This window comes from Dipodomys merriami, unplaced genomic scaffold (assembly GCF_024711535.1).
Source record: "Dipodomys merriami isolate MVZ:Mamm:240054 unplaced genomic scaffold, mDipMer1.0.p SCAF_21, whole genome shotgun sequence".
NCBI lineage: Eukaryota > Metazoa > Chordata > Mammalia > Rodentia > Heteromyidae > Dipodomys > Dipodomys merriami.
In genome coordinates this window covers 19,785,652-19,811,011 of record NW_027203493.1, presented here as the reverse complement: position 1 = coordinate 19,811,011, position 25,360 = coordinate 19,785,652, and the positions used below count along the sequence as shown (strand labels likewise).

Sequence of the window (25,360 nt, the reverse complement as noted above, 5' to 3'; positions counted from 1 at the left end):
GTACAGATGCCCATATAAGCTGATGCTAAACAAAGTGAACCCCAAGATAGGGACACAAGAGATTTTATCTTTCTTGTTGTTCTTTTTAATGTACTTATAGTGTACTATGAGATCTTTTTTGTTTCTTTGTATGTTCTTCCCCCATGGTATAACCCATGCTGTCACTGTATTTGATTCCAGTATCCTGCATCTTGTATATACATTTTTCTAATATGGGAAGGGGAAAGGAAATAACAAAATGCTGAAATAAGGATACAGGATGACCCATTGTAACAATGAGATGTACAAGACACTAAGTTGAAAATGAACTTTACAACTTTCGGCAGGGAGGGAGAAGTTGGGGAGGTGGGGAGGAAAGAGATGGTAGGGGAAAAGCAAAGGAGGGAGCAACAATGCTCAATAAGAAATGTACTCATTACCTTGCTCACGTAACTATAACCCCTCTGTACAGTATGTTTACATAAAAATATATGTATAAAGAAAACTGGCCACAGTGCACACACACATCTGTGGGCTTAGAGATATATGGTTATTCAAATATAAGGTTATCATGGAGTAACTAAACACATTTCAAACCCCATCACACTGAAGAAGAGGCCTTTTGCTTTTTGCCTATTTTTATGGAAAAACAATGAGAATTCATCTTCATAATGGCAAATGGACAACTTTGAGATTCACTTTTGAGATGATATGAAAGTCACTTTTAGGCTCTGTGGTTACTTTGCTCCCTAAATCCAGATTTTCTATAAAGAATGGATCCATCAAAAGCACAATGAAAGCACTAAAATATAAACTCAGTTTCCTAAGTCCCCAACAAACTCATAAATTACAGCTAAGTAATCCGCTCCTAATAGAAACTCTAGGACTTTTTGTACCACTAAGAATCATTACCACCATCATTGCCATCATTCAAACCATTATTATATGCTTTGGGTTGACTATCAATGCCAAAGTCAAATGACAAAGCAAATCAGCTTGAAGTGCTTGGTGAGCATGGGATCTCAAACATCTGAGTCATAGGATTGATTTAGAGTCAGAAAGTAAAAAGCTAAGACAATTTGGTTTTAGAATGTCTTTTTTTTTAATTTTTATTGTAAAGGTGATTGTAACGTAACTGTAAGTAATGAGTAGATTTCTTTTTGAACACTGTTAACTCCTCCCTCATTTTCTCCTTGACTCCTTTGACACCCAAGTTGCAAAGTTCATTTCCAATATAGTATCTAGTGAGTATCACTGTTGCATTGGTTCACCCTTTGTCCCACTGTTCCCGTGATTCCCCTTTTCTTCCCCAAATCAAATAAACTTACATACAAGACAAAGGGTACAGAAATAAAAAAAAACAGCAAGGAATAAACCAAAAGAAAAAAGAAAAGAAAGAAAAACAGTACACTAAAACACAAATAACAAAAACCCTCTTGTTTCCATTTCTTGGACTTCATTTTGATGAGCATCATTTTATATAGTCATATGCACATAGCTATTGAGCTATTTCCCTCATCTGTAATAACTAGAATATGTCTAGGATATTCTTAGAAGAGAATCACAATAGCTCAATAGCTATGTGCATATGACTAAATAAAATGATGCTAAAACAAGTTTGTCCTTCACATTTTACAGAGGAATCAAAGCTCAGAGGCTGAATGTTTTACAGTGAGCTGTCTGTCCTCCCAGCCAATGCCAGCTTCCTCAAAATACCAAGAGAGCTCACTTGCCATCCTATTTCCAAAGGAGAAAACCACAAAAGCAGAGGGGAAGTGGAGCCCATGTAGTGACAAGGAGAAGCAACACAGCACAATTGCACTGTACATCTTCATCCTGATGTTACAAGAAAAACTGTGCTATTTTTCTCTGCTTCTGAAATCTGAGCTGAGTTAATAATACTAAAAAAGAAAACTGGGGGGGACTTCAATTTCATAATGCATACAAAATTTACCAGACTAACATCTAAAACTGGTTGATCAATAATCCATGTTATAGTTAGCTGCTGAATTAATTATTCATTTTGGATGTACTAGGCATAGTTTAAAAAATGAATTGCGGATGTGGTAAAAGCTAACAAATATAAGAAACATAACCAAAATTGAAAGACCTTTTTTACCAAATAATTCATTTCTGGGATGTTATTTGAAACAAACAAACAAACAAACTCTCATCTCCGAATAGAAACATCTTGATGAAAGGACTATATAATTTTTATAATTATGTATATTTTATAGGCTATTGCAAATGCTAAAATCAAATGCCCCAGACTAGTCCTTATTTCAAAATATTATACATAAAAATGACATGTAAAACCATATCAAAAAGTGATAAAGTGACAAAAATGCTGGTGGAAGAATATTAGCAAACATAGGCAATAAAAAGTAGGAAAGAAAAAGCAAACAAAAAATGCTCATTTGGAAAAAAGTTCAAAAGAGAAACTTGAAGGCTGTTGTGTCTGGTTGCCAAGGCTTCTGACGATACAAGTGTAACTGCTTTGGAGTTGAGTGGAGCTGCCTGGAATTCAGCAAGCATGCATCCACAGGGCCCAGGGAACACTTCTTTATACCGTACAAAAGCATCTGATGGAAAAGCAGTAGTCCCTGCCAGGAATAACATTCTACATAAATTCTACAATATTTTAAGTAAAAATGAAAAATTACCCCCTACCCCTTTCCTCATGTAATAAAACAGAAAAAAGACAAGAGGAGGGAAAAAACCCTAAGGATACCATGTGGTGATATAATTGGACATTTTGAATGGAATCTCCCTATTTGGGCCAAACTCCAAATGTCCCTATCAATTCACAACTCTGGAAGGTACTTTCAAGTTTCCATAAGGACTAGGCCAGACCAGCGGCACACATGGTATGTGAATGTTGAAGTTTCTAGGACCACCAAACCTGTTAACAAAAGCCTTTGCATGTCACTATTAGCCAGCTGTCTAGAAGCCGTCCATCAAAACTATTTTATTTGGCATTTTACTTAAATCAGTAATGTCTGTAATTCATTAGGATGCCAGGTAGTTAGTTCCTTTTAGAGCCAAAAAATATATTGGTTAAGTCCTTAATGTAACTATATATTCAAATATTTTCCAGAACAATGTACTAGCAACAAGTCACATACAACTTGGCTCCATTCCACTGCCTCTGCAGCCCAGCCCAGGTCTCCATGATCTCTCAGAGATCATGCCTCTCAGAGCTGCATGATCCAGAGCCTGGCCTCCATTCTAAACTGTACCATCTCTAGCTGTTGATCAAGAATAGCTTCCTTGTGAACTTACAGGAAGGATTAAAGGAGATCATAAAATATCTCCCTTAATAACTACCTAATACAGTCTTATCACTTAGTATTCAGAAATTCTCATACCTATGATTTAGAAACCTTAGTAAAAATTCAAATTTCATAGGACTAGGTGTCTGTGATGATACCTCCCTCCTTAACATAGGAAAGGAAGTAAGAAACAGTGTTTTTATTTTAGTTGGACTTCATTGGATTTTTGGAAGCAATGCATGATTTAAGACTAGATCCTTGAATTAAAAAAAATATGTACTACAAAGAATGTCATTAGCTAACTTGGGAGGGATGGGGGAGGGAAAAAGGGAGAAAAATGAAGGAGGGGATAACAAATTAGACAAGAAATGTAATCACTACCTTATTCATGCAACTATAACCCCTCTGTATATCACCTTGAAAAAATATTTATAAAACAGTTTAAAACAAAAAAGAATGTTATTAGCAAAGTTTGAGAAGAGTTTATAGGCGATAGAATCTTATCAACTTAACCTTGATTTCTTAATTTTGATCATTGCTGTTAATGAATACCTAGATTCCTAGGAAAGATACACTGAACTATTTAGAGTAAATGGACATGATGTCTATAACATGCTTTCAAATGCTTCAGAAAAGGGATGCAGAGAAGGACAGGAAGAGAGGCAAAAGAAAGAAGGGAAAAAGAGAGGGAAGGAGCAAGAGAGACAGAGAGAGAAAGAGAGATTGAGGGAGAGAAAGAGAGAGAGAATATGATAAATCAAATATAAAGCATTAACAATTAGGGAATCTAGCCTATCCCTTGTGATTCAGGTCTGTAACCCTAGCTACTCAGGAGGCTGAGATTTGAGAATTGCAATTCAAAGCCAAACCAGATAGACAAATATTAACTACTTTTATCAACAATTTACCAGCAAAAAGTTGAAAGTAGATATGTGGTTCAAGAGAGCCATCCTTGAGCAAAAAAGCCAATCAAGCAAGTGTGAGACACTGAGTTCAAGTCTCAGAATTGGAACAAAAAGGAAGGAAGGGAGGGAGGGAGGGAAGAAGCATGGGAGAGAGAGAAAAAAGGAGGAAAGAAAGAAGGAAAAAGAAAGGAAGGAAGGAAGGAAGGAAGGAAGGAAGGAAGGAAGGAAGGAAGGAAGAAAAAAAGAAAAAGGAAAGAAAAGAGAAGAGAAACAAAAATGAAAAACAATTAGGGAATCTGACTGAAGGATTTAAGGAAGTACAATGTATTATTCTTGCAACTTTTCTGATATGTGAAAGTATTCCAAAATAAGAAGTATAAGGAGTATCGCGTGCTCACTTCGGCAGCACATGTACTAAAACTAGAATGATACAAAGAAAACTGGCCTGGCCCATGTGCAAGGTTGATTCACAAAGTCATGAATCCTTCCTTACTTTTCATAAACTGCTTTGTTTAACTTTGTGCAACTACTTAAAAACAGCAATAATAAAAGGGCTATAGAAGCATTATCTAAACACATTAATTAAGCATGCCTGTTATAAACCCAGTACTGGGTGGGGAGGAAGCAATAGCAGTAGGAGGATCTGGAGTTCCAGGCCATCCCCACAAAGATAGTGGTAAGATTTTGTCTCAGAAACAAAATTAAAACAAAAGGGCTGGAGAATGGCTCAAGTGATAATGCACACATGCACATACACACACACACACACACACACACACACACACACACACACACACACACACACACACACACACACACACACACACACACACACACACACACACACACACACACACACACACACACACCTAATCAGTAGGGGCCAGACAATGGCACAAAAAGCACAGTTAGATATGTAACATGTCTGACATCAGACCCCTATCCTTGGTTCCTCTCCACTCTTCATTCTGGCCGAGGTTTGCTCAGTGTACAAGCAGGAATGGCTATATTGAATTAGGGGTAGGATGCTCTGGTTATGTCTGTCCTCTCCCCTTTCATCTTCCTCACAGAACTTCAAGTGAGAATGTGTAGGAAGAGCTAATGATTTACCATGCATCTCTGATGAACACTGTATTATTTGCATCATAATATTTTCATTTCTTCCCCTGCACATAAAACCACGTTGACAGCAAGGTCAGTTAAGTTACTATAAAGGATTTTTAATGAAAACAATTATAAATTTAAAATAACTGTGTTTAAAGCATTTAACAGTCACCAGGGTCAAGTGATTACAACAGTTACAAGCCCCATGGGACGTGTTCACACCAAAACAAAGTGAATAAATTACCTCAGCTGGCGCATGCAATCGCTAAGTGACCACAGGGGTCAGGCCGAGGGGAACCCTGAAGATGTTCGTACAACACCAATAATGAAAATTTATCAGTCAAAGGTGGGGAGGGGGAAATCAAGGATTAGTGAGTCAAGTGACAGACTGGAAGCAGAACTGAGTCTCCATGTGGCTCGAAGGGCCAGGGAAATGTCATTCAAAAACCCAGGGGACAGCTGGAATCAAGATTCCTAGAAATGATATGCAGGCAGGGCTGGGGGAAGTGGGAGCATTAAAATGGAAATCATCTATGCAGTATCAGCAAATTCAAGGCTAAACCCAAGCATAGGAGAAGGTCTGTTCTCCTCCAAGTACCTACAGCAGGGTCTGGAAATATATTGGACTGTTTCCTCTGTAAGGAAGTGATCGGGCAGGATGTTAACAGTATATGACAATCTCTAATTTTTATACAAAGTCTTCCATGGATGTTCTTAAAACTTCATCCTCCTATCTCTGAGATTACTGTCTCTTGTTATAAAAAGACCTTTCTGAAGCTCAGTGTAGCAACACAGTTCATTCAGGAATGCCCAGTGAGAAATTGAGGAAAACTGAGCACTTATTATTATTTTTTTAATTAATGTACTTTATTGTTATTGTAAAGCCAATGTACAGAGGGGTTACAATTACACGAGTCAGGTAATGCGAACATTTCCTTTGGTGTAGTGTCTTCTGTACCCTCATTCTCTCCCAGTCCCTCACTTCCATCTCCACCCGCAAGTTATATAGTTCATTTTTATCAAAGTTCAGTGAGCTCCACTCCTGCACTAGAGACTTAACCAAAAGAGAAGTACAGAAGTCCAAAAAGTAATGTATGTGAAATGGAAGATAGACATGAAAAAAGGGAAAGGGATCAACTGGGAAGATCACCAGTTCCAGTCCACAGGTTAACTTTTCAATTGGCTTTTTTAGAATGAAAAGAATTCTCAAGCAGAAAGGAAATAAGAATGTCAGACAGAATAGTACCAAAATAGACAGTTTATGGGGTGCTTACTATGCACAAACTATAGTGTTGGCAACCTTAATAATGAAAAGGGACAAGAAAGATACTAACTGCATTCTTTATAGTTAATCTATTCACTCAATACACACTTTTTTGAACAATTTCAATATGTCAGACATGTCAGAACTTGGTAGATCATACGGCAAGTCTAGGCCCTGACAAAGCTAGCATTCGGTCTAAGTTTGATGATCAATTAGAATACACAGAAATAGTTCATGTCCAATGTTATCAATGATGAAGCACTTGAGCAGAAACAAATAGACTAAGAAAAACGAAGTGCAAAGGTTTAGTGGTGAAAACAAACTTAGACCAAAAAATATTGTGGTGAAGAAGATGAAGCAAGAAGAGAAAATGGTGAGATACAAACCAGCCTAAAGTGCAGTGGAAATGGAGGGATAGAGGGTGAACAAAGGCAATAGTGGTACTCACTCAACGCTAACTAAACTATACAACTTGTGGGTGGGAACAGGAGGGAAAAACTAGGAGAGATCGAGGGAAGGGCTGACAGTGTCCAAAAAAAAGTACTCTTCCCCTGACTTACATAACTGTAGTCCCTCTGGACATCACCTTTATAATAACAATTTTTCTAAAATTCAAAAAAAATAAGCTGGGTACTGGTGGCTCACACCTGTAATCCTAGCTACGCAGGAGCCTGAGATCTGAGGATCACAATTCAAAGCCAGCCTGGGCAGGACAGTCCATGAGATTCTTATTTCCAATTAACCACTAGAAAACCAGAAGTGGTGCTGTGACTCAAGTGGCAGAGTGCTTGCCTTGAGCTGAAGAGCTGAGGGACAGCACCCAGGCCCAGAGTTCAAGCCCTACAACCAACAAAAATAAAATAAAATAAAATAAACAAACAAAAAGAACAGGGAAAAGACTAAAAGAGAAGTGAGTTGGACAAGTTGAACCAAGCTACAAAGAGCACTTAATGCCCCCTAGCAGACCTGATTCTATGGGTTAATGGTTTCTAAGATGCACTCCACAAGTCATCAGTCTGTGAGGAGGTTCAATGAATAGAATCTCAGCACTGTCAATGATGAGGGCATCAATCCATCGGTGTTGTAAGGACCAAATAAGTCCATGTATCTAAAGGGCCAGGCAGTAAGTGTTGGTCATCATTATTGCAGGGAAAGGTGAATGGAAGGCTGAACTTCAGTCTCTCTTTAGATGAAACAGAGGCCTGGAAGATACTCAGGACGTAAACCTGACCAAAATGTAGCCATAGCTAGAAAAGGCTTAAGTGTTTCATTTAATGGCCATTTAAATAAGAGGGGAATTTAGGACAGTCATATTTGAAGGACATATTAATTTGAGGTGAGATACACGTTTTAAGGTGTCTGTGTCTAATGCCTATGTCAAAGTATCTAGTCTCAAGTTAGATGTAACTATCTAAAGGGAGAAGAAGACAGAAAGGAGAGGCAGAAGAATCTGTGATTCTCCACTGTCTCTCTCTCTGTCTCTCTCTGTCTCTCCCTCCCTGTCTCTCTGTCTGTCTCATCTGTATCTCTCTCTGTCTCTCCGTCTATTCTCTGTCTCTCTCTCTGTCTGTCTGTCTGTCTCTCTCTCTCTCTTTTCCTCTCTCTCTCTTCCTCTCTCTCTCTCTCTCTTCCTCTCCCTTTCTCCTCCTCCTCCTCCTTATTTCCTTCTTCATGTGCAGTAACTGCCACAGCAGTCCCTAGAAGACATTTAGAATATGGTTTTTACTTTTTAATAGATGGTCTGGAGAAGTCAGGGATATTTTAGTTTCGAAGAGATTTTTATTTCATTTACTTATTGCTGATCTAATCTACTATAATGAAATGCAAAGATTTTCAAAGGAAGTATGCACCTGTTTTGTTTTGTTTTGTTTTGTTTTCTGTGAAGATGATGAGAGTAAGGATTATCTGCCTTACCCAAGATGGGGAGATTCTGAAAAAGAGAAAGTTGTTGCAATTGAAGGTAGGAACAGTGGAGTCACATTGAAGGTCGGGAAGTATAGTGATTTTTTTGGGGGGGGGTTCCTTTCGCCTAAAATCTTTTTTTATGTATATTTTTATTGTAAAAATACTGTATAAGTGTTACAGTTACATAAATAGTGTAATGAGTACATTTTTTTATTTTTTTAAATTTAATTTTATTTTATTTGTGAACATACTGTACAGAGGAGTTACAATTACATGGGCAGGATAATGCGTACATTTCTTACCAAGCATTGCAGCCTCCTCCTTTGTTTACCCTTCACATCCCTTCCCAGCCTCCCCCCTCCCCCCCCAAAGTATAGTGGTTTTTAGCTCCTTGTCCAGTTCTTGTGTTGGTTTTCGTGTGACCCCAGGCTGCTCGCTTATCTAACTGGATTTCCATCTATCCATCAGTAAGACAGAACTAATACTAGCTGCCCATATCAACTTCCCTGCACCATTATAAGCACTAATGACCTAATACACTCAAAGGTATTTTGAGTCCTATGAAAGAAAGATGTCATATAAATGAGAGGCCTTATAATTAATGTAATTTAAGAAAATGGCTGTCCCTATCACAGAGGATTAAGTTCATGTGGATCGCAAAAAACCTTCTCATCACATCCTCAAGTCACTAATGATCCTTCCTAATGGAACAAAATCCAATCTTGCTTATTGGGGCACATTCAACCGTTCTGTGTTTGGATTCATTTTTCCCAGGTATTTTAACTTAATTCTATACTAAATTGAATGATACTTTAAAGTTAATTTTGTCCTTATTGAGAAAATGTGCTACTATATAAGCTAGACCATGAAGTAAATCACTTCAGGGGAAAAAATAAAAGATGCTTCAATATAAAACAGAATGAGTTGTTAATAAGCATGAATCAACTGTTATTTGAATCAAACAAGTATTCTTACCCTATACTGTTACAAATAAGAAAACAAGATATAGTCACCTGACAGAATTCAAAGGTAACTCAGACATGCGTTAAAACCTTAGAATTGTATATCAACAAGGAAAAGAAATAAAAATCTGGATACACTTAAGTGAGAAAAAGAAGCTTTGTTAAATAAAATATAATTCTAGGATGATAAACTTGGAAAGCCAAATTATGAGTCAAAAACTGAAAAGAGGAGCCAGGCACTAGTGGCTTACACCTCCTAGCTACTCAGGAGGCTGAGATCTGAGGATCACAGTTCAAAGTCAGCCCATGTAGGAAAGTCCATGAGACTCTTACCTCCAATAAACTACCAGAAAACCAGAAGTGGTGCTGTGGCTCAAGTGGTAAAGCACTGGTCTTGGAACTGAAGAGCTGAGGGACATCGCCCAGGCCCAGAGTTCAAGCCCCACGACTAACAAAAACAAACAAACAGAAACTGAAAAGTGGTAGTGTATTCCAGTCATTCCAACATTTGGAAGGCGGAAAAAGGAGGATGGAAAGTTCAAGGCTAGTGTGGTTTGCAAGAGAAAGTCTTAAAACCCAAAGGCATGTTACTTAGGGATAGAGCAATTCAAAGACTGGGGGTTGATCCCTAGTACCTCAAACAAAATAAAACAAAACACTAAAAAAATGAAATGCACAGGCATATCGGATATTAGTTTTGGGAATTAAACTGAAGATAAGAAACTTGGTAGTAAATACTCAACAATAAGTAACAGAGAATTCTGGGCTCTAGGGAACTTTAGCAGTCTCCTCTGCAAATTATGAACAAAAGTCCTCGGTTTTTTTGTCCTTCTTAAAGCCTTTGCCTGTTTATCAGGTATGACTATGACTATCAAATGCTCATGAAATGAACATTAGCAGTCTGTCTTACTCAGGTCATTTCTGAAAATCCTCTTTGAGAAATGCTAGGCACCATATTCATTACTTAGCATGGTTGTTTTGTTACATCACTGTTTTGTTCAAAATGCAAATCCTAACTTGTCTGGGTCACCAGCTCCCATTTATCATAATGTTTGATTGTTCAGACAAAATGAGGAGCCTTAAATGTGTACAAATCATGCCTAGAAAGCATTCTGTGAATGTTTTAAACATGAACTAAACTCTATCCATGATATCCTAGCTAAAGCCTGGTATGCTGGAGTTTACAATGGAAGCTGGTGGGCAGGGAAGGTTTCAGAAGGAAGGAAGTTGATCCTCAATAGGGAAAGTGAATGATTCTAGTAAAAAGAGGGAATGTCAGGAAGGTGGCAGGAGATTGAGAAAAAACATGTGGTTCAGAGGTTAACTAGAATCTGAGCAAAACATCCATGTCTGTTTGGCCTGAGGTGCTCAGGAAGGAGACAGTGGCAGGCTTCTGGTAGCCAGCTAGGACCACAGGGCTCATACTTTCCTCTGCTTCACAGGCAAACTGGTCCATCAGCTAATGGGTCTCTGTGACCAAAGAAGCAATACGGTCACTTTTCTGAAGTTCTGTTCTTTCCTTTCCTCCAACTTCTGTCTTCCCAAGGAGTAAGAGAAACATACCCACAGGACACAAAGAAGGAATGGTGACATACTTGAAAATGTCATGATAACACCTTTCCATTTCTTGACCACTTACTCCTTAAAGGCACTGGCCATCCTTAATCTGATTTAACATCCCAACAATCCTTAGAGTTTAAATATGCTAAGCAGTATACTTCTCCTTTTACAGATGAAAACTTAAAGATCACCCAACTAACTACATTGACACCAGGATTTAAACAGACTGAGTCAACCTAGGGTTCACATTCATCTCTACATTTTGTACATCAGTACACACACACACACACACACACACACACACACACACACACACACACATACACACACACACACACACAAGCACACATACACCACATCTGTGGTACACACACAAGCACACACACACCACACCTGTGGTACACATATGGTATAGTATATATACTATGCATACAATTTATACACCCAGTAATAAGGTGTGAGTTGCAGGATCTACTGGCAATCTCAGGTTTTTTTTTGTTTGTTTTTTAGAAAAAGAAAGATCATGTAAGCTTTCATAATTTAAAACAAAAGACTGCCATGAAGAGTAAAGATTTGCTGCCAATGAAGATATTCAAAACTATGTAACATAAACTCTCAAATACTGCTCAGGAAATTGAGAAAAAATGAAATCTTTACTGAAGTACATTTGATAATATAGAATCAGTATCTTTTTCAAAAATACACATTGAGTGGGGGAAATGGCTGAAAGGATTTAGTTCATACCTAGCAAGTTGGAGGTCCTGAGTTCAATCACTTGTACTACAAAAACAACAGTAAAAACAAACAAGTGGACTAAGCCCATACCCTTTGAAGATAAAAATTCTATGTCTAGGAATATAGACTGTGAGCCTATTGAAGCATGCTTGCCAAGAGTGAGCAGGAAGGATTTCATCACACTAGTGCATATAATAGTAGTAGAACAAAAGTCCCTTAATGGTCAGTAACATGCATCTAACTCACTAAGTCAGAGTGCATCTATGCATGAAAATGTTATGCCAACACACAGCATTAAGTTACAAGTTAATATACTTAGCTCTATTAATTCTGATAAATATTCATTAAATAGAAGCACTTAGAGGTTAAGATGTTTTTACTATTGTCTCAACTAAAAATGAGAGTAGAAACATTTCTGGAATGCTGTACACCAACTAGTGCTTACTTAGGAGACAAGATTACATAGGAATGTGCTTTCCATTTGATATATAATATACATGTATCTTTAAATTATTGATGTGGAAAACTGTTCATGATATAATGTTAGGATGAAAAACAGACTACAAAACAGTAGCACAATTTTTGCTATAAGATGTGTATGTGAAGGAAAGTAGGAAGCATTCTATAGGGATTCAGCCTAAAATGTCCACATGATTGCCTCCATCCACAGGTAATCTTGCTTTCTTCTTTTCATAGATCTCTATTTTCTAAGTTATCAGCAATGGACATGTATTTTTCAGGATAATAAATGTAGCTCCATCTGCGAAGGCTTTTCCTACTAAATACTAGCTTCTAAACTTTTGGGCTACCAATATCAGAACCACTGGAAAAGGGACAGTCTCTAAAAAACAGCGTAATTAAAAAGTCCTCAGTTGATGCTGTATTAGTTTCATCATGTGACACTTTCAGCTGAGAGAATAATCCCTCTGAGAATCCTGTCCAGAACTGAACAATAAGAACAGCAAGTCCTTCTTGAGCATTTTGCACAGTGTACTGGAATCACTACTATCAGCCAACTGAAGTTTATGAAATCATGTTAAAAGGAGGAGGAAACCAGATGCTAGTGGTCATGGCAGTAATCCTTGCTACTTGTAAGGCTGAGATCAGGAGGATTACATTTGGAGGCCATCTTGGGCACACTCATAAATTCACCCTTCAACCAACAGCTGGGAACAGTGGCACATTCCTGTCATCCTATCTATATAACAAGTCCTGAAATTGATGGGACTGTAGTTCCCAATAGATACCATCCAATAGATGGTATCCAATAGATACCATCAGAAAGCATAAAGCTATAGAAGAAAGCGTAAGAGGATCATGGTCAGGGTGCATCTGGGAAAAAAGCAAGCTCATTTCTCAAAAAAGAAATAACCAGTGCAAAAGTGTACTAAAGGCATGGATCAGCAGTACAACACCTGTTTAGCTTGCAAGCATGGAACCTTGAATCTAAACTCCAGTATTACTAAAAGGAGAAAACAAAAGGAGAACATGAAGAGGAAAGAGGAGGAAAGGAATGAGAGTCTAGAAACTATACCATATTAGACTACTTAATTTGCATCTGTAGGCCAAAAGTACAAGCAGGCAAATGAAATTCTCAGTTTTATGTCTAGTCATTCACCTCGTGAATTTCAATAAACATTTGAGTACACTGAGTGTGTTCTAGCTTATAGTTAGAGTTCAGTGTATGAAGAGCACACGTTAGGTGCATGCTATTGTTCAGCAAGGAGAAAGACAGGAAAATGATTATATACCAACCAGAGGACAGGATGCATAGATGATTGACCAATGTAGTTAAGGAAGCAACTAACTACCAGGAACTTCTGTCACAAAGGTTGAGTGAGGTCTCCTGGAGGAAATCATTCTACAAGCAGGAATAGTTTACAATGGGAAACAGGTAGAAATAGTTATGTTATGTGTGGAAATGGAAAGAAATTGGATGTGTATGCCACCAGCAGTGAAAATAAGAAAGTAGACACACAGGAGAAAAAAGACCTCCTAAAGCCCATTTGTGTAGCATCCACTGTCACACATGTAATAATTGGGTGGAAGGCTATCAAAAGCATTCTGAACTTGTATGGTGGGTCACACCTACAATCCCAGCTGAAGGAGGGAGGCAGATGCAGAGGATCAAGATCAGACAGTAAGATTCTACATCAGAATAAAATACGAAAGTTAGAAGACAGCAGAGATGAGATCAAGTAAATGGTAGTTTTTCCAAGGGGTAGGTGGGAAGAACACAGGGCCAAAGTGAACGTGGTAAAATGACTCACAAAGTGTGCCTGTAGGGAAAGTGTTTTTAGAAACTACTAATGTTGAGCATTTCAGAAGAAACAATTTTTTAAAAATCACATTTTGGGATGGGAAGGTGGCTCAGTGGTAGAGCGCTTGTCTTGCATGCGTGAGTCCCTGGGTTCGATTCCTCAGCACAACATAAGCAGAAATAGCTGAAAGTGATGCTGTGGCTCAAGTGGTAGAGCACTAGCCTGGAGCTGAAGAGTGGAGGGACAGCGCCCAGGCCCAGAGTTCAAGCCCCATTACCAACCAAAAAGAAAAAATCATATTTTAACATACAAGTACTTTGTAATTAACGTACTTCTTTTGTTTGGAGGGGCAAGTGATACTAGTGTTCGAACTTAGGGCTTTGCTAAATAGACACTCTACCATTTGAGATATGTTCCCAGCTCTTTTTTTTTTTCTTTCAAAATTTTCAAATAGGAGGGCTAGGAAGGTAGCTCATTGGTAGAGTGTTTGCCTTGCAGGCATGAGGCCCTGGTTCAATTCCTCAGCACCACATAAGCAGAAAAAGCCAGAAGTGACACTATGGCTCAAGTGGTAAGAGCACCAGCCTTGAGCTGAAGAGCTGAGGGACAGCACCCAGGCCCAGAGTTCAGGCCCCACGACCAGTTAAAAAAATAAAAGTTTTCAAATAGGGAGGGTCTTGTGCTTTTGCTCAGGGCCAACCTAGATCCCAGTTCTCCTATTTATGCTTCTTGTTTAGCTGGGATGACAGCCACATGACACCACGCCCGGATTATTTAGATAAGGACTCTCATTCATTTTTTTTGTAACCCATGTCAGCATAGACCCATTGATCACCACTAGGATTACAAGTGTGAGCGACCACTCCAGGCAACAAGTCACTTTCAAAGCCAAATTTGTAATTAAAAAATATTTTTGCCAAGGTCAACAAAGGAATCAGTACAACAATTGGGTGTTAGGGTCACAGTTTGGCTCACCAGAAACCACTGCTTTCAACCTATAGCATAGCTTGGCTAAAATATTAACGATGCTATAGGATTTAGTTATCATTCTTAAAGGAATTTGGTGGCAACAATTATTGGGTACCTCTTTCCCACAATTCTGTTCAGTACCTGGTACAAGAAGTCATCACGTCTCTTTTAACTGGTTCCCTGGAAGACAACAGTTAAATCGAGAGAGGCAGACTGTTTCTGAGGATGAAGATTATGAGAACTGATCAACTAGATTAGGACTAGGGTCTCACTGTCCCAAATTCAAATCCTAAAATCACCTCCTATTTGTATGATCTTCATTTTAACTGTCTTTTTAAGGAGGGTCCTTTTCTCTTTTGGTAATGGGACTTGAACCCAGGCAAGTGCTTTGCCACTCAGCTCCAGTCCAGCCCAAGGTCTGGGCCATTCATTAACTGAGCAACTCAGGACCATCCATGTGATCTCTATGGTCTCCGTGTCCACTTCTATCACATTAAGAGTAGGACCCAATGGCCTCTGCCACTGATAACCACAGCACAATTCTCTCCACATTCTACCCTTTGTACTTGGTTTGAGCTCAAGCTTCTTATGGCCCTGTGCAGTGCTGGCTTATCACATCAATTATCTTATATTAATAACTGTATGAGTTACACCTGCCAGGTGACATATGCACTTATTAACCAGGGCCTGTCATCTCTGAACCAACAGAGAGCTCATTATGGGATTCTCAGGCCTTACAGCTGGTAGGTCAGGAAAAGAATCAAGACAGGCAGGACTGAGACACATCTTTCAAATATGTGCACTCAGCACATGGCCAAACAGCTACTCGGTTCCTACATGAAGCCACCAGAGGCTACAGCATTATCTTTCATTCCAGAACGTTTTGTAGGGGGCCAAAATGCATTCATAATATCCCAGAATAATCAAGAAAAAGGACTCAGATTGGAATCAGACAGCCCCAGGTTTAGCAGCTCAGTGAGCTCAGGTAGATCTCTTAACCTCTCTGACCTTCATAGCTACTAAGTAAACTTAGGGGGGGGGGGAAAACTCAACTGAGCTTCAGGTTCCTTGTCTTACATTACCAAGTCAGAAGGATGTTATATAGGTATAGGGGTACCCAGCCTACAACAGAAACAGATTAATGCAGAGGAAGAATAAAACCATCTTGGGGGAACAGTTGAGATATTTGCAACAGTAGTAGAGTAGAAAGATGGAAATCAACCAGAGTTCACGGGACTTTAGGCACATTCCCTAATCGGTGAGCCCTCACTCAGTGACAGTTCAGTGCCCTATAATGGCAAAGGTTTAAGGCTCAACTGACCCTGTCTCCTCTCTCCCAGCCTACCTGGCAGCTATTGCTGGAAATACTCTTTCCAGGTGAGAGGTTCCTGCCTAAGCCAAGTGGCAGAGTGTAATCACACACCATCTCTCACCCTGGGAGCACCATGAGGTTGCCCTGGTAACAGTGAGCTATTCTCAGCCTTCTCCATGGGATCCCAGCTTCTCTAGCCATATCCCTTGGGCTCCCTTTGGTCTCTCATTCTACACCCCATGCTGGCATCTCATTCTCCTGCCTCACAAGATCAGAGGGGAAATGAGAAAAGAAGGGACTGGCCCTGCAGCAGGGCTCTAGTATTTTCTTTCCTTATGATTTTATTTCCTTAGATACAGCACATTTCCATTTATGGAATATTATCCTTCCTATGAAAAAAAAAACCCTCCCCGTGTTTACTTCTAATCTACTAAATAATTCCTTTGACCACTCCTTAAATATCTTTTGATGGTTCACTCACCACAGTCACCATTCAGTTATTAATGGCCCACAAAAACTCACTAGCAGCAATCATTTACTGATTAATCTGCACAACAATCCAGAAAGACAGGAAGTATTAATCCTTAGTTCTGCAGAAAGAAACCAAGGGGAAAAGAGGTGAACCCAGTTGCCCAAGGTCATAGCTAAACAAGATTATAACCAGGATCTAACTTGTCTTGTATACTGTAAACACTTCCCATAGTTCTGGTCCCTTGCTAGGGAAATTTAAAAAAAAAAGCAATATTGTTCATGTAGCGATATATAGTATTTATGATTCAGTTATTGAAGAATAGCATGAAATGGTCAAAATCACCTCAAAATAGTTTTAACAGTTCCTAGACAAAAGTGGCTAAAATGAAAAGTTAAATTGTACTTGAATGCAAGTTTTACAGAAGTAAAAGAGTGAAAAGATCTGTATTATACCCATGTTTGCCTCAATGGGACTGTGTCACCTGTAAAAAGGAGGTGACTCTATTAAGTGATACTTAAAACACTTTGCTCTTCTAAATAAGACTGAGTTCCTACTAAGAGCACAGAACATGAAAATTCCAGCATCAAATGTTGCCAAGGTCATGGTAAAGAGGCACTTTCATCCGGTAATAATAAAACCCATGGCCTCAGCACCTCGGGAAAGCCAAGAATCAGTGAATTTCACATCTTTAGGCTTAGTAATTTAACTCATGCATAGTGTTTCACCCTGAGAAATTGGTCAACAGAAGCAAAAAAACATATTCACATAAAAACTTACATTTCAGTGATAGTTACCAAAGGAAATACTGATATTAATTTAAATGTTCATTTGCAGAAGTATGTTTAACAAACTTATAGCTGACTATATATTATGTTACTGTCAAAAATAATAAATAAGGCAATTATGTAAGATCATATCAATGCTCTGTAATGAAAATAGCAAATATATATGTACACTCTGATGCTAAATTACATGCAAAACAGGTATGTAATTTAATATTAATTTTACAAAAATCAGGCAGATGTGCAAAATCACATAAAAAATAAAATAGTTATGTTACTCTTATTGTTAATAGTTATTGTTAGAGTTACTGCTCATTTTTAAATATTTAATCATTTTAATGAATATTTTTCCATGAATACATCTTATCATTGAGTCAATAAATTTTAAATTTCTCAAACTTTGCTTTAATTTGATGAAAAATGAAATGTTAAGGCTTCTAAGTTGCCTAAATTTTATTTTACTGTACTGGGGTTTGAACTCAGGGCCTCACTTCATTCAAACTCCAGTAGCTAGTGTCCTACTACTTGCACCATACCTCTAACCCTACTTTTTGTTGGTTACTTTTTTGAAGATAGCATCTAGCATGTAACTGAGATCCTCTAGATCTCAGCCTCTTAAGTAGCTAAGATTACAGGCATGATCCACCAGCAGTTGTCCCCTAAATTATTTTTTATTGGAAGAGTTTATATTAGGATGACCCAATATTCATAACATTATTCTTCCAGATGATTTCTGAGTTTCAGTATACAATCCTTGAGTGTTTCTAGAGATGCTGAACTCACAGAACACTTGTACTTGTGTGTGTGTGTTTGTTTGTGTGTGTGTGGGGGTGGGTGTGTTTGCGAGTCTTGGGGCTTGAACTCAGGGCCTGGGTGCTGACCTAAGAGTTTTGCTCAAGGCTAGCATTCTATCACTTAAGCCACAGCTCCACTTCTGGATATTTTTGGTGGTTAATTGGAGGAGAGGGTCTCACAAACTTTCCTGTCTGGGCTGGTTTCAAACCACCATCCTCAGATTTCAGCCTCCTATGTAGCTAGGATTACAGGTATGAGCCTCTGGCACCTGGCCACTTGTACTTTTCTTTCCATGAGATGATTTGTGTGTGTGTGTGTGTGTGTGTGTGTGTGTGTATGTGTGCGCACACGCATGTACATGCACACACACACGTGTACACATGTGCTGGGGATTGAACACAGGGCTTCTTAGATCATAAGCATGCACTCTACCAGTAAGCTAAACTCCAAGCCCCAGATCTGTCAACGTTGGGATGAATAACCTTATCACTGTCTTGCAGTGTTGATACTTGACAACTGCCTGACCCAACACCTGCAGAACCCTGAACCTGGGAAGGAGGGAGGGAGGGAGGGAGGGAAGGAAGGGGGTTAGTCCTTCATAGTACAGTGGTCAGTTTCATCTTCTAAGTTTCTAGAGTTTTGCAGCAGGCCAATCGACATCTTCAGGGGTCTTATCCGCTCCCTCTAAGACACAGGAAAGCTGGTCCCAGTCAGCCCTGTGCTGGGGAAACTTCGCTTTGTGTAAGGACTTTCCACTTGCTCATCCATTTCTTAGAAATGTTCTCTTTCTACTGGGTCATTTGTACATCTTTGATCATAATATCTCGGAAAGATTGCCGAGCCACAATGAATTAAAAATATGATTCTAGGTCTCGCGTGTGCCCTCATTAAAGCCGAATGAGTGAAATGAGATCGCTTTCAAAGCTTCCCATTCCCCTGCCCCAGAGCCGCTGAGGCCAGACATTTAAAGGATGCACAGTAAAATTAAATATCTAAAAATTCATCTTTAATTAACAGAATTGGATTAAAGCTAGAGACACCACCGCATATCATACAAGAAATGGCTGAGCTGGCTTCCAAGTGCTCTAATTCAATTAGGACGCCGTGAGTGACACTCGGACGGGAAAGGTTAATTGGGGCCGCCAGAACGCAATCATTCCTTACCTAACCAGTCATTAAACTTCTTAACCTCGGAGGGCAGTCCCAGCTCGGTGAAATCGCCTGTGTGGAGAAGGATGTCCCCGTAAGGCATCTGGATACCATCTGTTCTGGAGTGTGTGTCTGAGATGCAGACAAACCGCGTGTGGCCCGCTGGTTTTGGAGTATCATATGGGATGGGGTCGACCCTAAAGTAGACATAACAGATCCCATAACAGTTAAACACATTAGAACCCTTGCCACTGTCGTCACACATACATACCGACTGGCATTCAAGAACACACCCACACAAACCAACACAGAGGCAGGCAGAGGGCCCAGAGCAACAAGGGACCCTAGTATGTGAAGAAGATAGCAATCCCTCACCTACAGTTCCTGTTGGACAAATTTTAAAAGTCTTACTTACCTGGTAGGAAAATTAAGGGGAAAGAATATCTTACATGAAGAGTCAAAAATAACCCAGGAAACTAATAGAGTAATTAATAATGAAGTTTGAGGATATGGAGCCCCAACTGAGAGAGCAAAATTATGCTATTTCTCTCTCATCATGCTTCAATTGATCCCACTACTCATTAGGAAATGGATAACTAATTTATTCCTTCTTAAACATGCATAACTTAAGCAATGAACTAATTTACAGAGAGCAGTCTGCACATGTTCTGCCAACCAAGAGGTAGAGAGTTAGCACTTCTATTTAATTTCCTTTCCACAACCATTCAACACCTGTATCATCTTGGGGTTTTTGTGTGTGTGTGTTTTTGTTGTTGTTGCTTTGGCTAGGAGATTCACTAATCAAATTGTAGGTAGGGAAAGGAATGTCAAATAACATTACATGCTAAAATATTACATGCTAAAAGAACTTTGCCAAGCTGATTTTTACCACCATGAACTATCTGCAGTGTCAGTTACAACAAGAATGTTAAAATGCCTAAGGCAAAGATTCTATTTAGTACAAATAGTATGATTTTTCATGGCCATGTATGTATCTATAGGTATTAATATATCGATAGTTTTAGAGACCTAAGGACTGTGAAATTACACCAGAGCATAAGAAACAAAAAGCAAGGCAATCAACCCCACGCAAAGAAAATGAAACTGAACATTCTCATTTAATTGAGTGTAACAGTATAGTAAATAAACTAGGTAAAGAAATACAAATCTGACTCTTGGAGCATTTTGTTTTAATTATTTAAGAGGTCTGTAGCAAATTTAAGGATGCTTTAAAGTGTATTAGCTCTTCACTGACAGCTTCCTTTAATTTCTCTGTAGGAATATATACTTATATGGGGGGTTATGGGCAAAAGGAAGCTGTAAAAATGCAAAGAGAAGGTCATAGGAGAAGCAAATATTCAATGCAAAGATCAGAGAATAAAATGTAAAAGAAGCAACAAGATTTTATATTAAAGCTCCACCTGCTACAAAGAACCGGAAGGATCCCCATGCAAGAGCTATTTTTACAGGCTTCAGTTCATTTTTCCCCTTTGTTCTCCTTTTTGTTTTCTTTGAAAAAACTATCTGTTTTAACTATGCCAGTTTCAGTGAGAAAACAAATGACATCAGTATGCAACTTGTATAGCTAGTCTTATTTTCTTTAATGATTAAGCTTCTTTATCTTTGTCAGAAAACAAAGGAAAGTAAAGAAGAAAAAGAGGAAGAAAACAGAAAGGAGGGAAGAAGGGATGGTCAGAGGAAGGAATGACAGAACTGTGAAACCAGTTAATACAGTGGATCTATTTAAAAGCCCCCAAAAGAGAGTTTAACTTCTGTAAAAAGAGAGAGAGACAGAGAGAGAGTGAGAGAGAGACGAAAGAGAGAGGAAGGAAGGAAGGAAGGAAGAAAGGGACGGAGGGAAGGAGGGAAGGAGGGAGGGAAGGAAGGAGGGAGGGAGGGAAGGAGAGAGGGAGGGATTTTTTTCTTCTGTTAAGTCTATACAATTCCATGCTGTTGCCATGGAGAAAGTTTACGGATCCACGAAAATCCCATCAGTAAACTGAAAACCTTCCTGGTTATATTTAATGGTGGGGTTTTTCATGTTTTTTTTTAATGTATAAGAATGTTTAGTGTTTCTCTTCCCATCACCAAGACTAGATTACATCGACACCACCTGTTTTCTAAAACTACTGTTCCCAGAGAATGAACTGACTGCTCCCTTTAGCAGCTGACTGCCTCATCCTCAACAGGTCATCTTCTATCAGGAATTATGCTCACTGGAATAGGCTTATCTGTATTTCTGCTAAATCCATCAACATTTGAATGGCAACTTAATAAATCAAATGCTTGTTATAAAAATGTGAATAAAGTCACATCATTTCCATGCACATGTGTGTATCTTTATTTTCCAGTGTTCATAGTAAGATACAGACATAACGCTTAGTTCTCCCTAATTTAACTAAGCTAGTCACAACAACTGCATCAAAAATCCTTGAGAGGCTATACCAATCTTTCAAAAGAGGAATATCAAAGTCATCATTTTGGATTTCTTAAGTCGAATGTAGCATAGGTAGTAACCCTCACTGTAAACATTCCCCATTTTATAGCAACCAATCATCTCACGATACAGAACTTATTCCCCTTCATGCATCCATTTTGGGCAAACCACTTCCACGTCTTTTCCCATCCTCTCATCTCCTCCAGAGAAATATTTAAATGTCCAGCAGAATTGACAATAAAATGCTGTCCGAGAAACATAAAAGTAAGGGGGTGGGGGTAGAGAACAGTTCTTAGTTTTGAGCTGAAATAGAGTATCCAAAGAAGTCCAAAGAAGACAAGATGAGTAGAGATGCCTCAGAAACCATCAACCTGACCAATATGATACTATCAAAGAGAAATAGTATGCATTTGGAGGCCATATGAGTGATTGATTTGGGAGCAGTGAGAAGTAAAAGAACACAAATGGAAAACATGCATAGATTCTCTGACTCCAAGGCACTGTCCTTTGTTGCTCTCAGAATGAAGCCCAAAATGAGAAATGGCTTCAGAAGACTGGACAGTGCTACATACCAGAGACACATCCTAGGATCCATGCAGGGAGGCTGGGGATCGAGGGGATCAAAGAAAATACATTTCCACCCACAGATATTCAGAGTTGAAAATAAGACGTCTGGTAGAATGGGCAGGTTGCAGTGGAGATAATTAAAGCTGAGCCAACTTTAGGGAAACTACTACTCCCAAATTGGGCATTTGATGAACACCTTGCACAGACAAGTCAAGACAGTTATTTTCACTGCAAAATCATGTTTAAGGGAATCCTGTCTTCTACCAGAAGATCTGCACATTCTTGTGGTGTGAAGAGTCTCACACTCCGTTTTCCTCTATCGTGATCAAGTTAACCACTTGCTGGTTACACTGCTGACTTCTAAGATTACTCAACATTTCCCTGGAGGCATCACATCAAAACATCAAACATCCTAGCAAGCAAATATCTTACCAAGGCAATTTAACCCCCAGCGCCAGATTTAAAAATAAGAGTGAGATTTGCAAGTAAATATTGGGTATACCCAGGGAAAAACAAGATGACATAGGAAGAAGGAAAGAAAACAATCCCCTCAACTCTTTCCTTACTTAGCTGATATAAATTTTCAGTCTACTGTTTCCAGACAAAGGGAGATTCTAAGCTGTCCTTTCTCCCAATGTAATGCATTTTGGGTTTTTTTTTGATAGCTCTGCTTAGTAGAAAGCTTTGCTCCAGATTTGGTGCCTCTAAGAAAGCTAAGCATGGTCCAGGGACTTGGCCAGGAGCCTGAATTGAGTAACAATTCTGGCTGAGTCATTTGCTTTGGGCAAGTTTCTTAATTCCTTTGCGCTCATCTGTAAAATGGGGATAATCATCCCTAATTTGCTATGTTGTAGTGAGGTTACAAACTGTCACATAATGGAATCTGCCACAGAGAACACATTCGGAAAACAGAGAAGCAGAATAACGAGGGTGAAGTGTTCAAACACCTTGGCACAGTCCACTGAATATTTATGAAAAGTGTGTTTTACTGGTACTATGACCAAAACAAAACAAAAACAAAAACCTGAGGTTAAACAGCTTAAAAGAAGGAGTCACTTTGACTCATAGGTTCAAAGACTTTAGTCCATGGTATTTGGCTTGTAGTAAGGCCATCATATGATGAAATAGAACTGCATACACCATAGAGGCCAGGAAGTAAAACAGTGAAAAGATGGGTCTATTTCCTTAAAGGACATGCCCCTCCCCCACAATGATTTTCCCTTCCTTCCACGTGGCTCCAGTTCCTAAAGGTGCTGCCCTCCCACCCCCAAACAGGCAAACAAGTCTTCAGCATATGATCTTTGAGGAAGAGTTCAGAAACAAATCACAACATAATCTAACACCAATCAAGGGGCTTACCACTGCTACCTTGGATTTTTTCATCAGTAAAATGGATATTAAAATGGTACCTATCTCTGAAGACTGTTGTCAGGACGAAAAAGGATAATGTGCTCAAAGCATTTAAGACAGTATCTGACACACAGTATTCAATCAGTGTCATTTTATACTTTTGGTACTGCTATTAATCATAGTGGAGAATGCTTGCTTAGTATGTACAAGGCCCTGGGTTCAATCCTAACACTAAAGAAAGAAAGGAAGAAACTAGCCATAGTGTCACTAGAATCGCTGATTTTCTCTGACCTATCTCTCCATGTATAATAAAGAGATGATAATATCTACCACTCAAGCACTTTGTGAAAATGAAAGATCACAATACATGGCACCCAGCACATGTAATACATGGTAAATAAATACATTTATTCCTTCCTACCTCTTTACTTGCATTCTATATTCTGAAATAAAAGAATAAGAATCCAGCTCCCCCTTTGTTTTGCAACAGTTCTTCAAATATTTGCAAATATCTACTCTAATTGAATAGACATAGTTTCTTCAATTTTCCTTTGGTGATGGGATACCAGGTACACCTAGGACCTTTGTGATTTCTAGAGACAATTCCACTAGTCAGAATCTCCCATTTATAGTTAGCATTTAGTCTCTGCAAACACATTGGCCAATGAGCTATTCATCAAGAAATATGCTTATCTAGGCCATGAAAGGTGTGCTAAATAGTTTGACAACCTGTAGAAGAAACCCAAGCCATCACTTAAATTGCTTTCTAATTAACTTTCTAAGTTTGGTTCCAAGTCTGAAGCCTTGCTTCTGAAGCATGATATTCAAAGGCTTATAGATCTCCTTGCATATTGAAACAAACAAGCCATTCCCATTTAGTCAGTCTTGATACATTAATGTACTTAATTCATAAAAAATAACATGATACTACTGCTTCCATTATTGAGTCTTCTGCCCACATCAGTTTTTTTTGTTTCTTGTTGTTTTGTTTTTTTTCTTAAAAAAAAACTTCATACAGAGTTATAAGCCTCCTTAATAGATCTTCAACAAAGCTGTTATCATGTGATTTTTTTTAAATGCCATGGCTTTCTCTGTTAGATCATCTATGTAATTAAAAACCTCACATATGCACTTAGGCAATATTTCAATATGAGAATGGAACAGTGGCTTTACAAAGAATTTCAACCAGATTTCAAATGTCTTTTGCATCTTCTATCCTACTCTAAAACCCTGATGTGTTTATGCATTTTATAGATTTTATGTGCTTATGCATTTTGCAGATTTTATCTACAAAAGTCTTCCAATGTGACATTAAAGCTTTCATTTTTACAGAAAAAAATTGGGATAGCAAGAAAGCTAAAATTACATTTGTGATGTTATGCTATCAAACCTAGACATGCTGTTTGTTAAAGACAGATACAAAACCTGCAAACACATTGTATCTTAAAATAGACTTACAAGTCTTAAATTTCTTATAAGATTTATCCACTCTGAAAACATCTTGTTCAATGCACATTCGACGCTATGGTGATCACAAATCAGATCTTAAGTGATTCACTTTCCCAGGAAGACTCAAACTC

General features: G+C 38.6%; 1 protein-coding gene and 1 non-coding gene across 7 annotated transcripts in view; one reads left to right on the top strand and one right to left on the bottom strand.

Moving 5' to 3' along the window:
* Positions 1-25,360, bottom strand: part of Mpped2 (metallophosphoesterase domain containing 2) — a 174,132-nt gene that overhangs the window by 104,038 nt on the left and 44,734 nt on the right. For 5 of the 6 annotated variants that reach the window (XM_070032670.1, XM_070032673.1, XM_070032672.1 and 2 more), the window contains exon 3: positions 19,442-19,623. In XM_070032670.1, the coding sequence (XP_069888771.1) occupies positions 19,442-19,623 (182 nt within the window). Of the gene's footprint in view, positions 1-19,441; positions 19,624-25,360 lie in introns of those variants that run through there. The other variant, XM_070032676.1, reaches the window with a different exon arrangement.
* LOC138834246 (U6 spliceosomal RNA) lies at positions 4,547-4,653 on the top strand. The gene has a single exon (XR_011374021.1). It is a non-coding gene; the product is annotated as a U6 spliceosomal RNA (small nuclear RNA).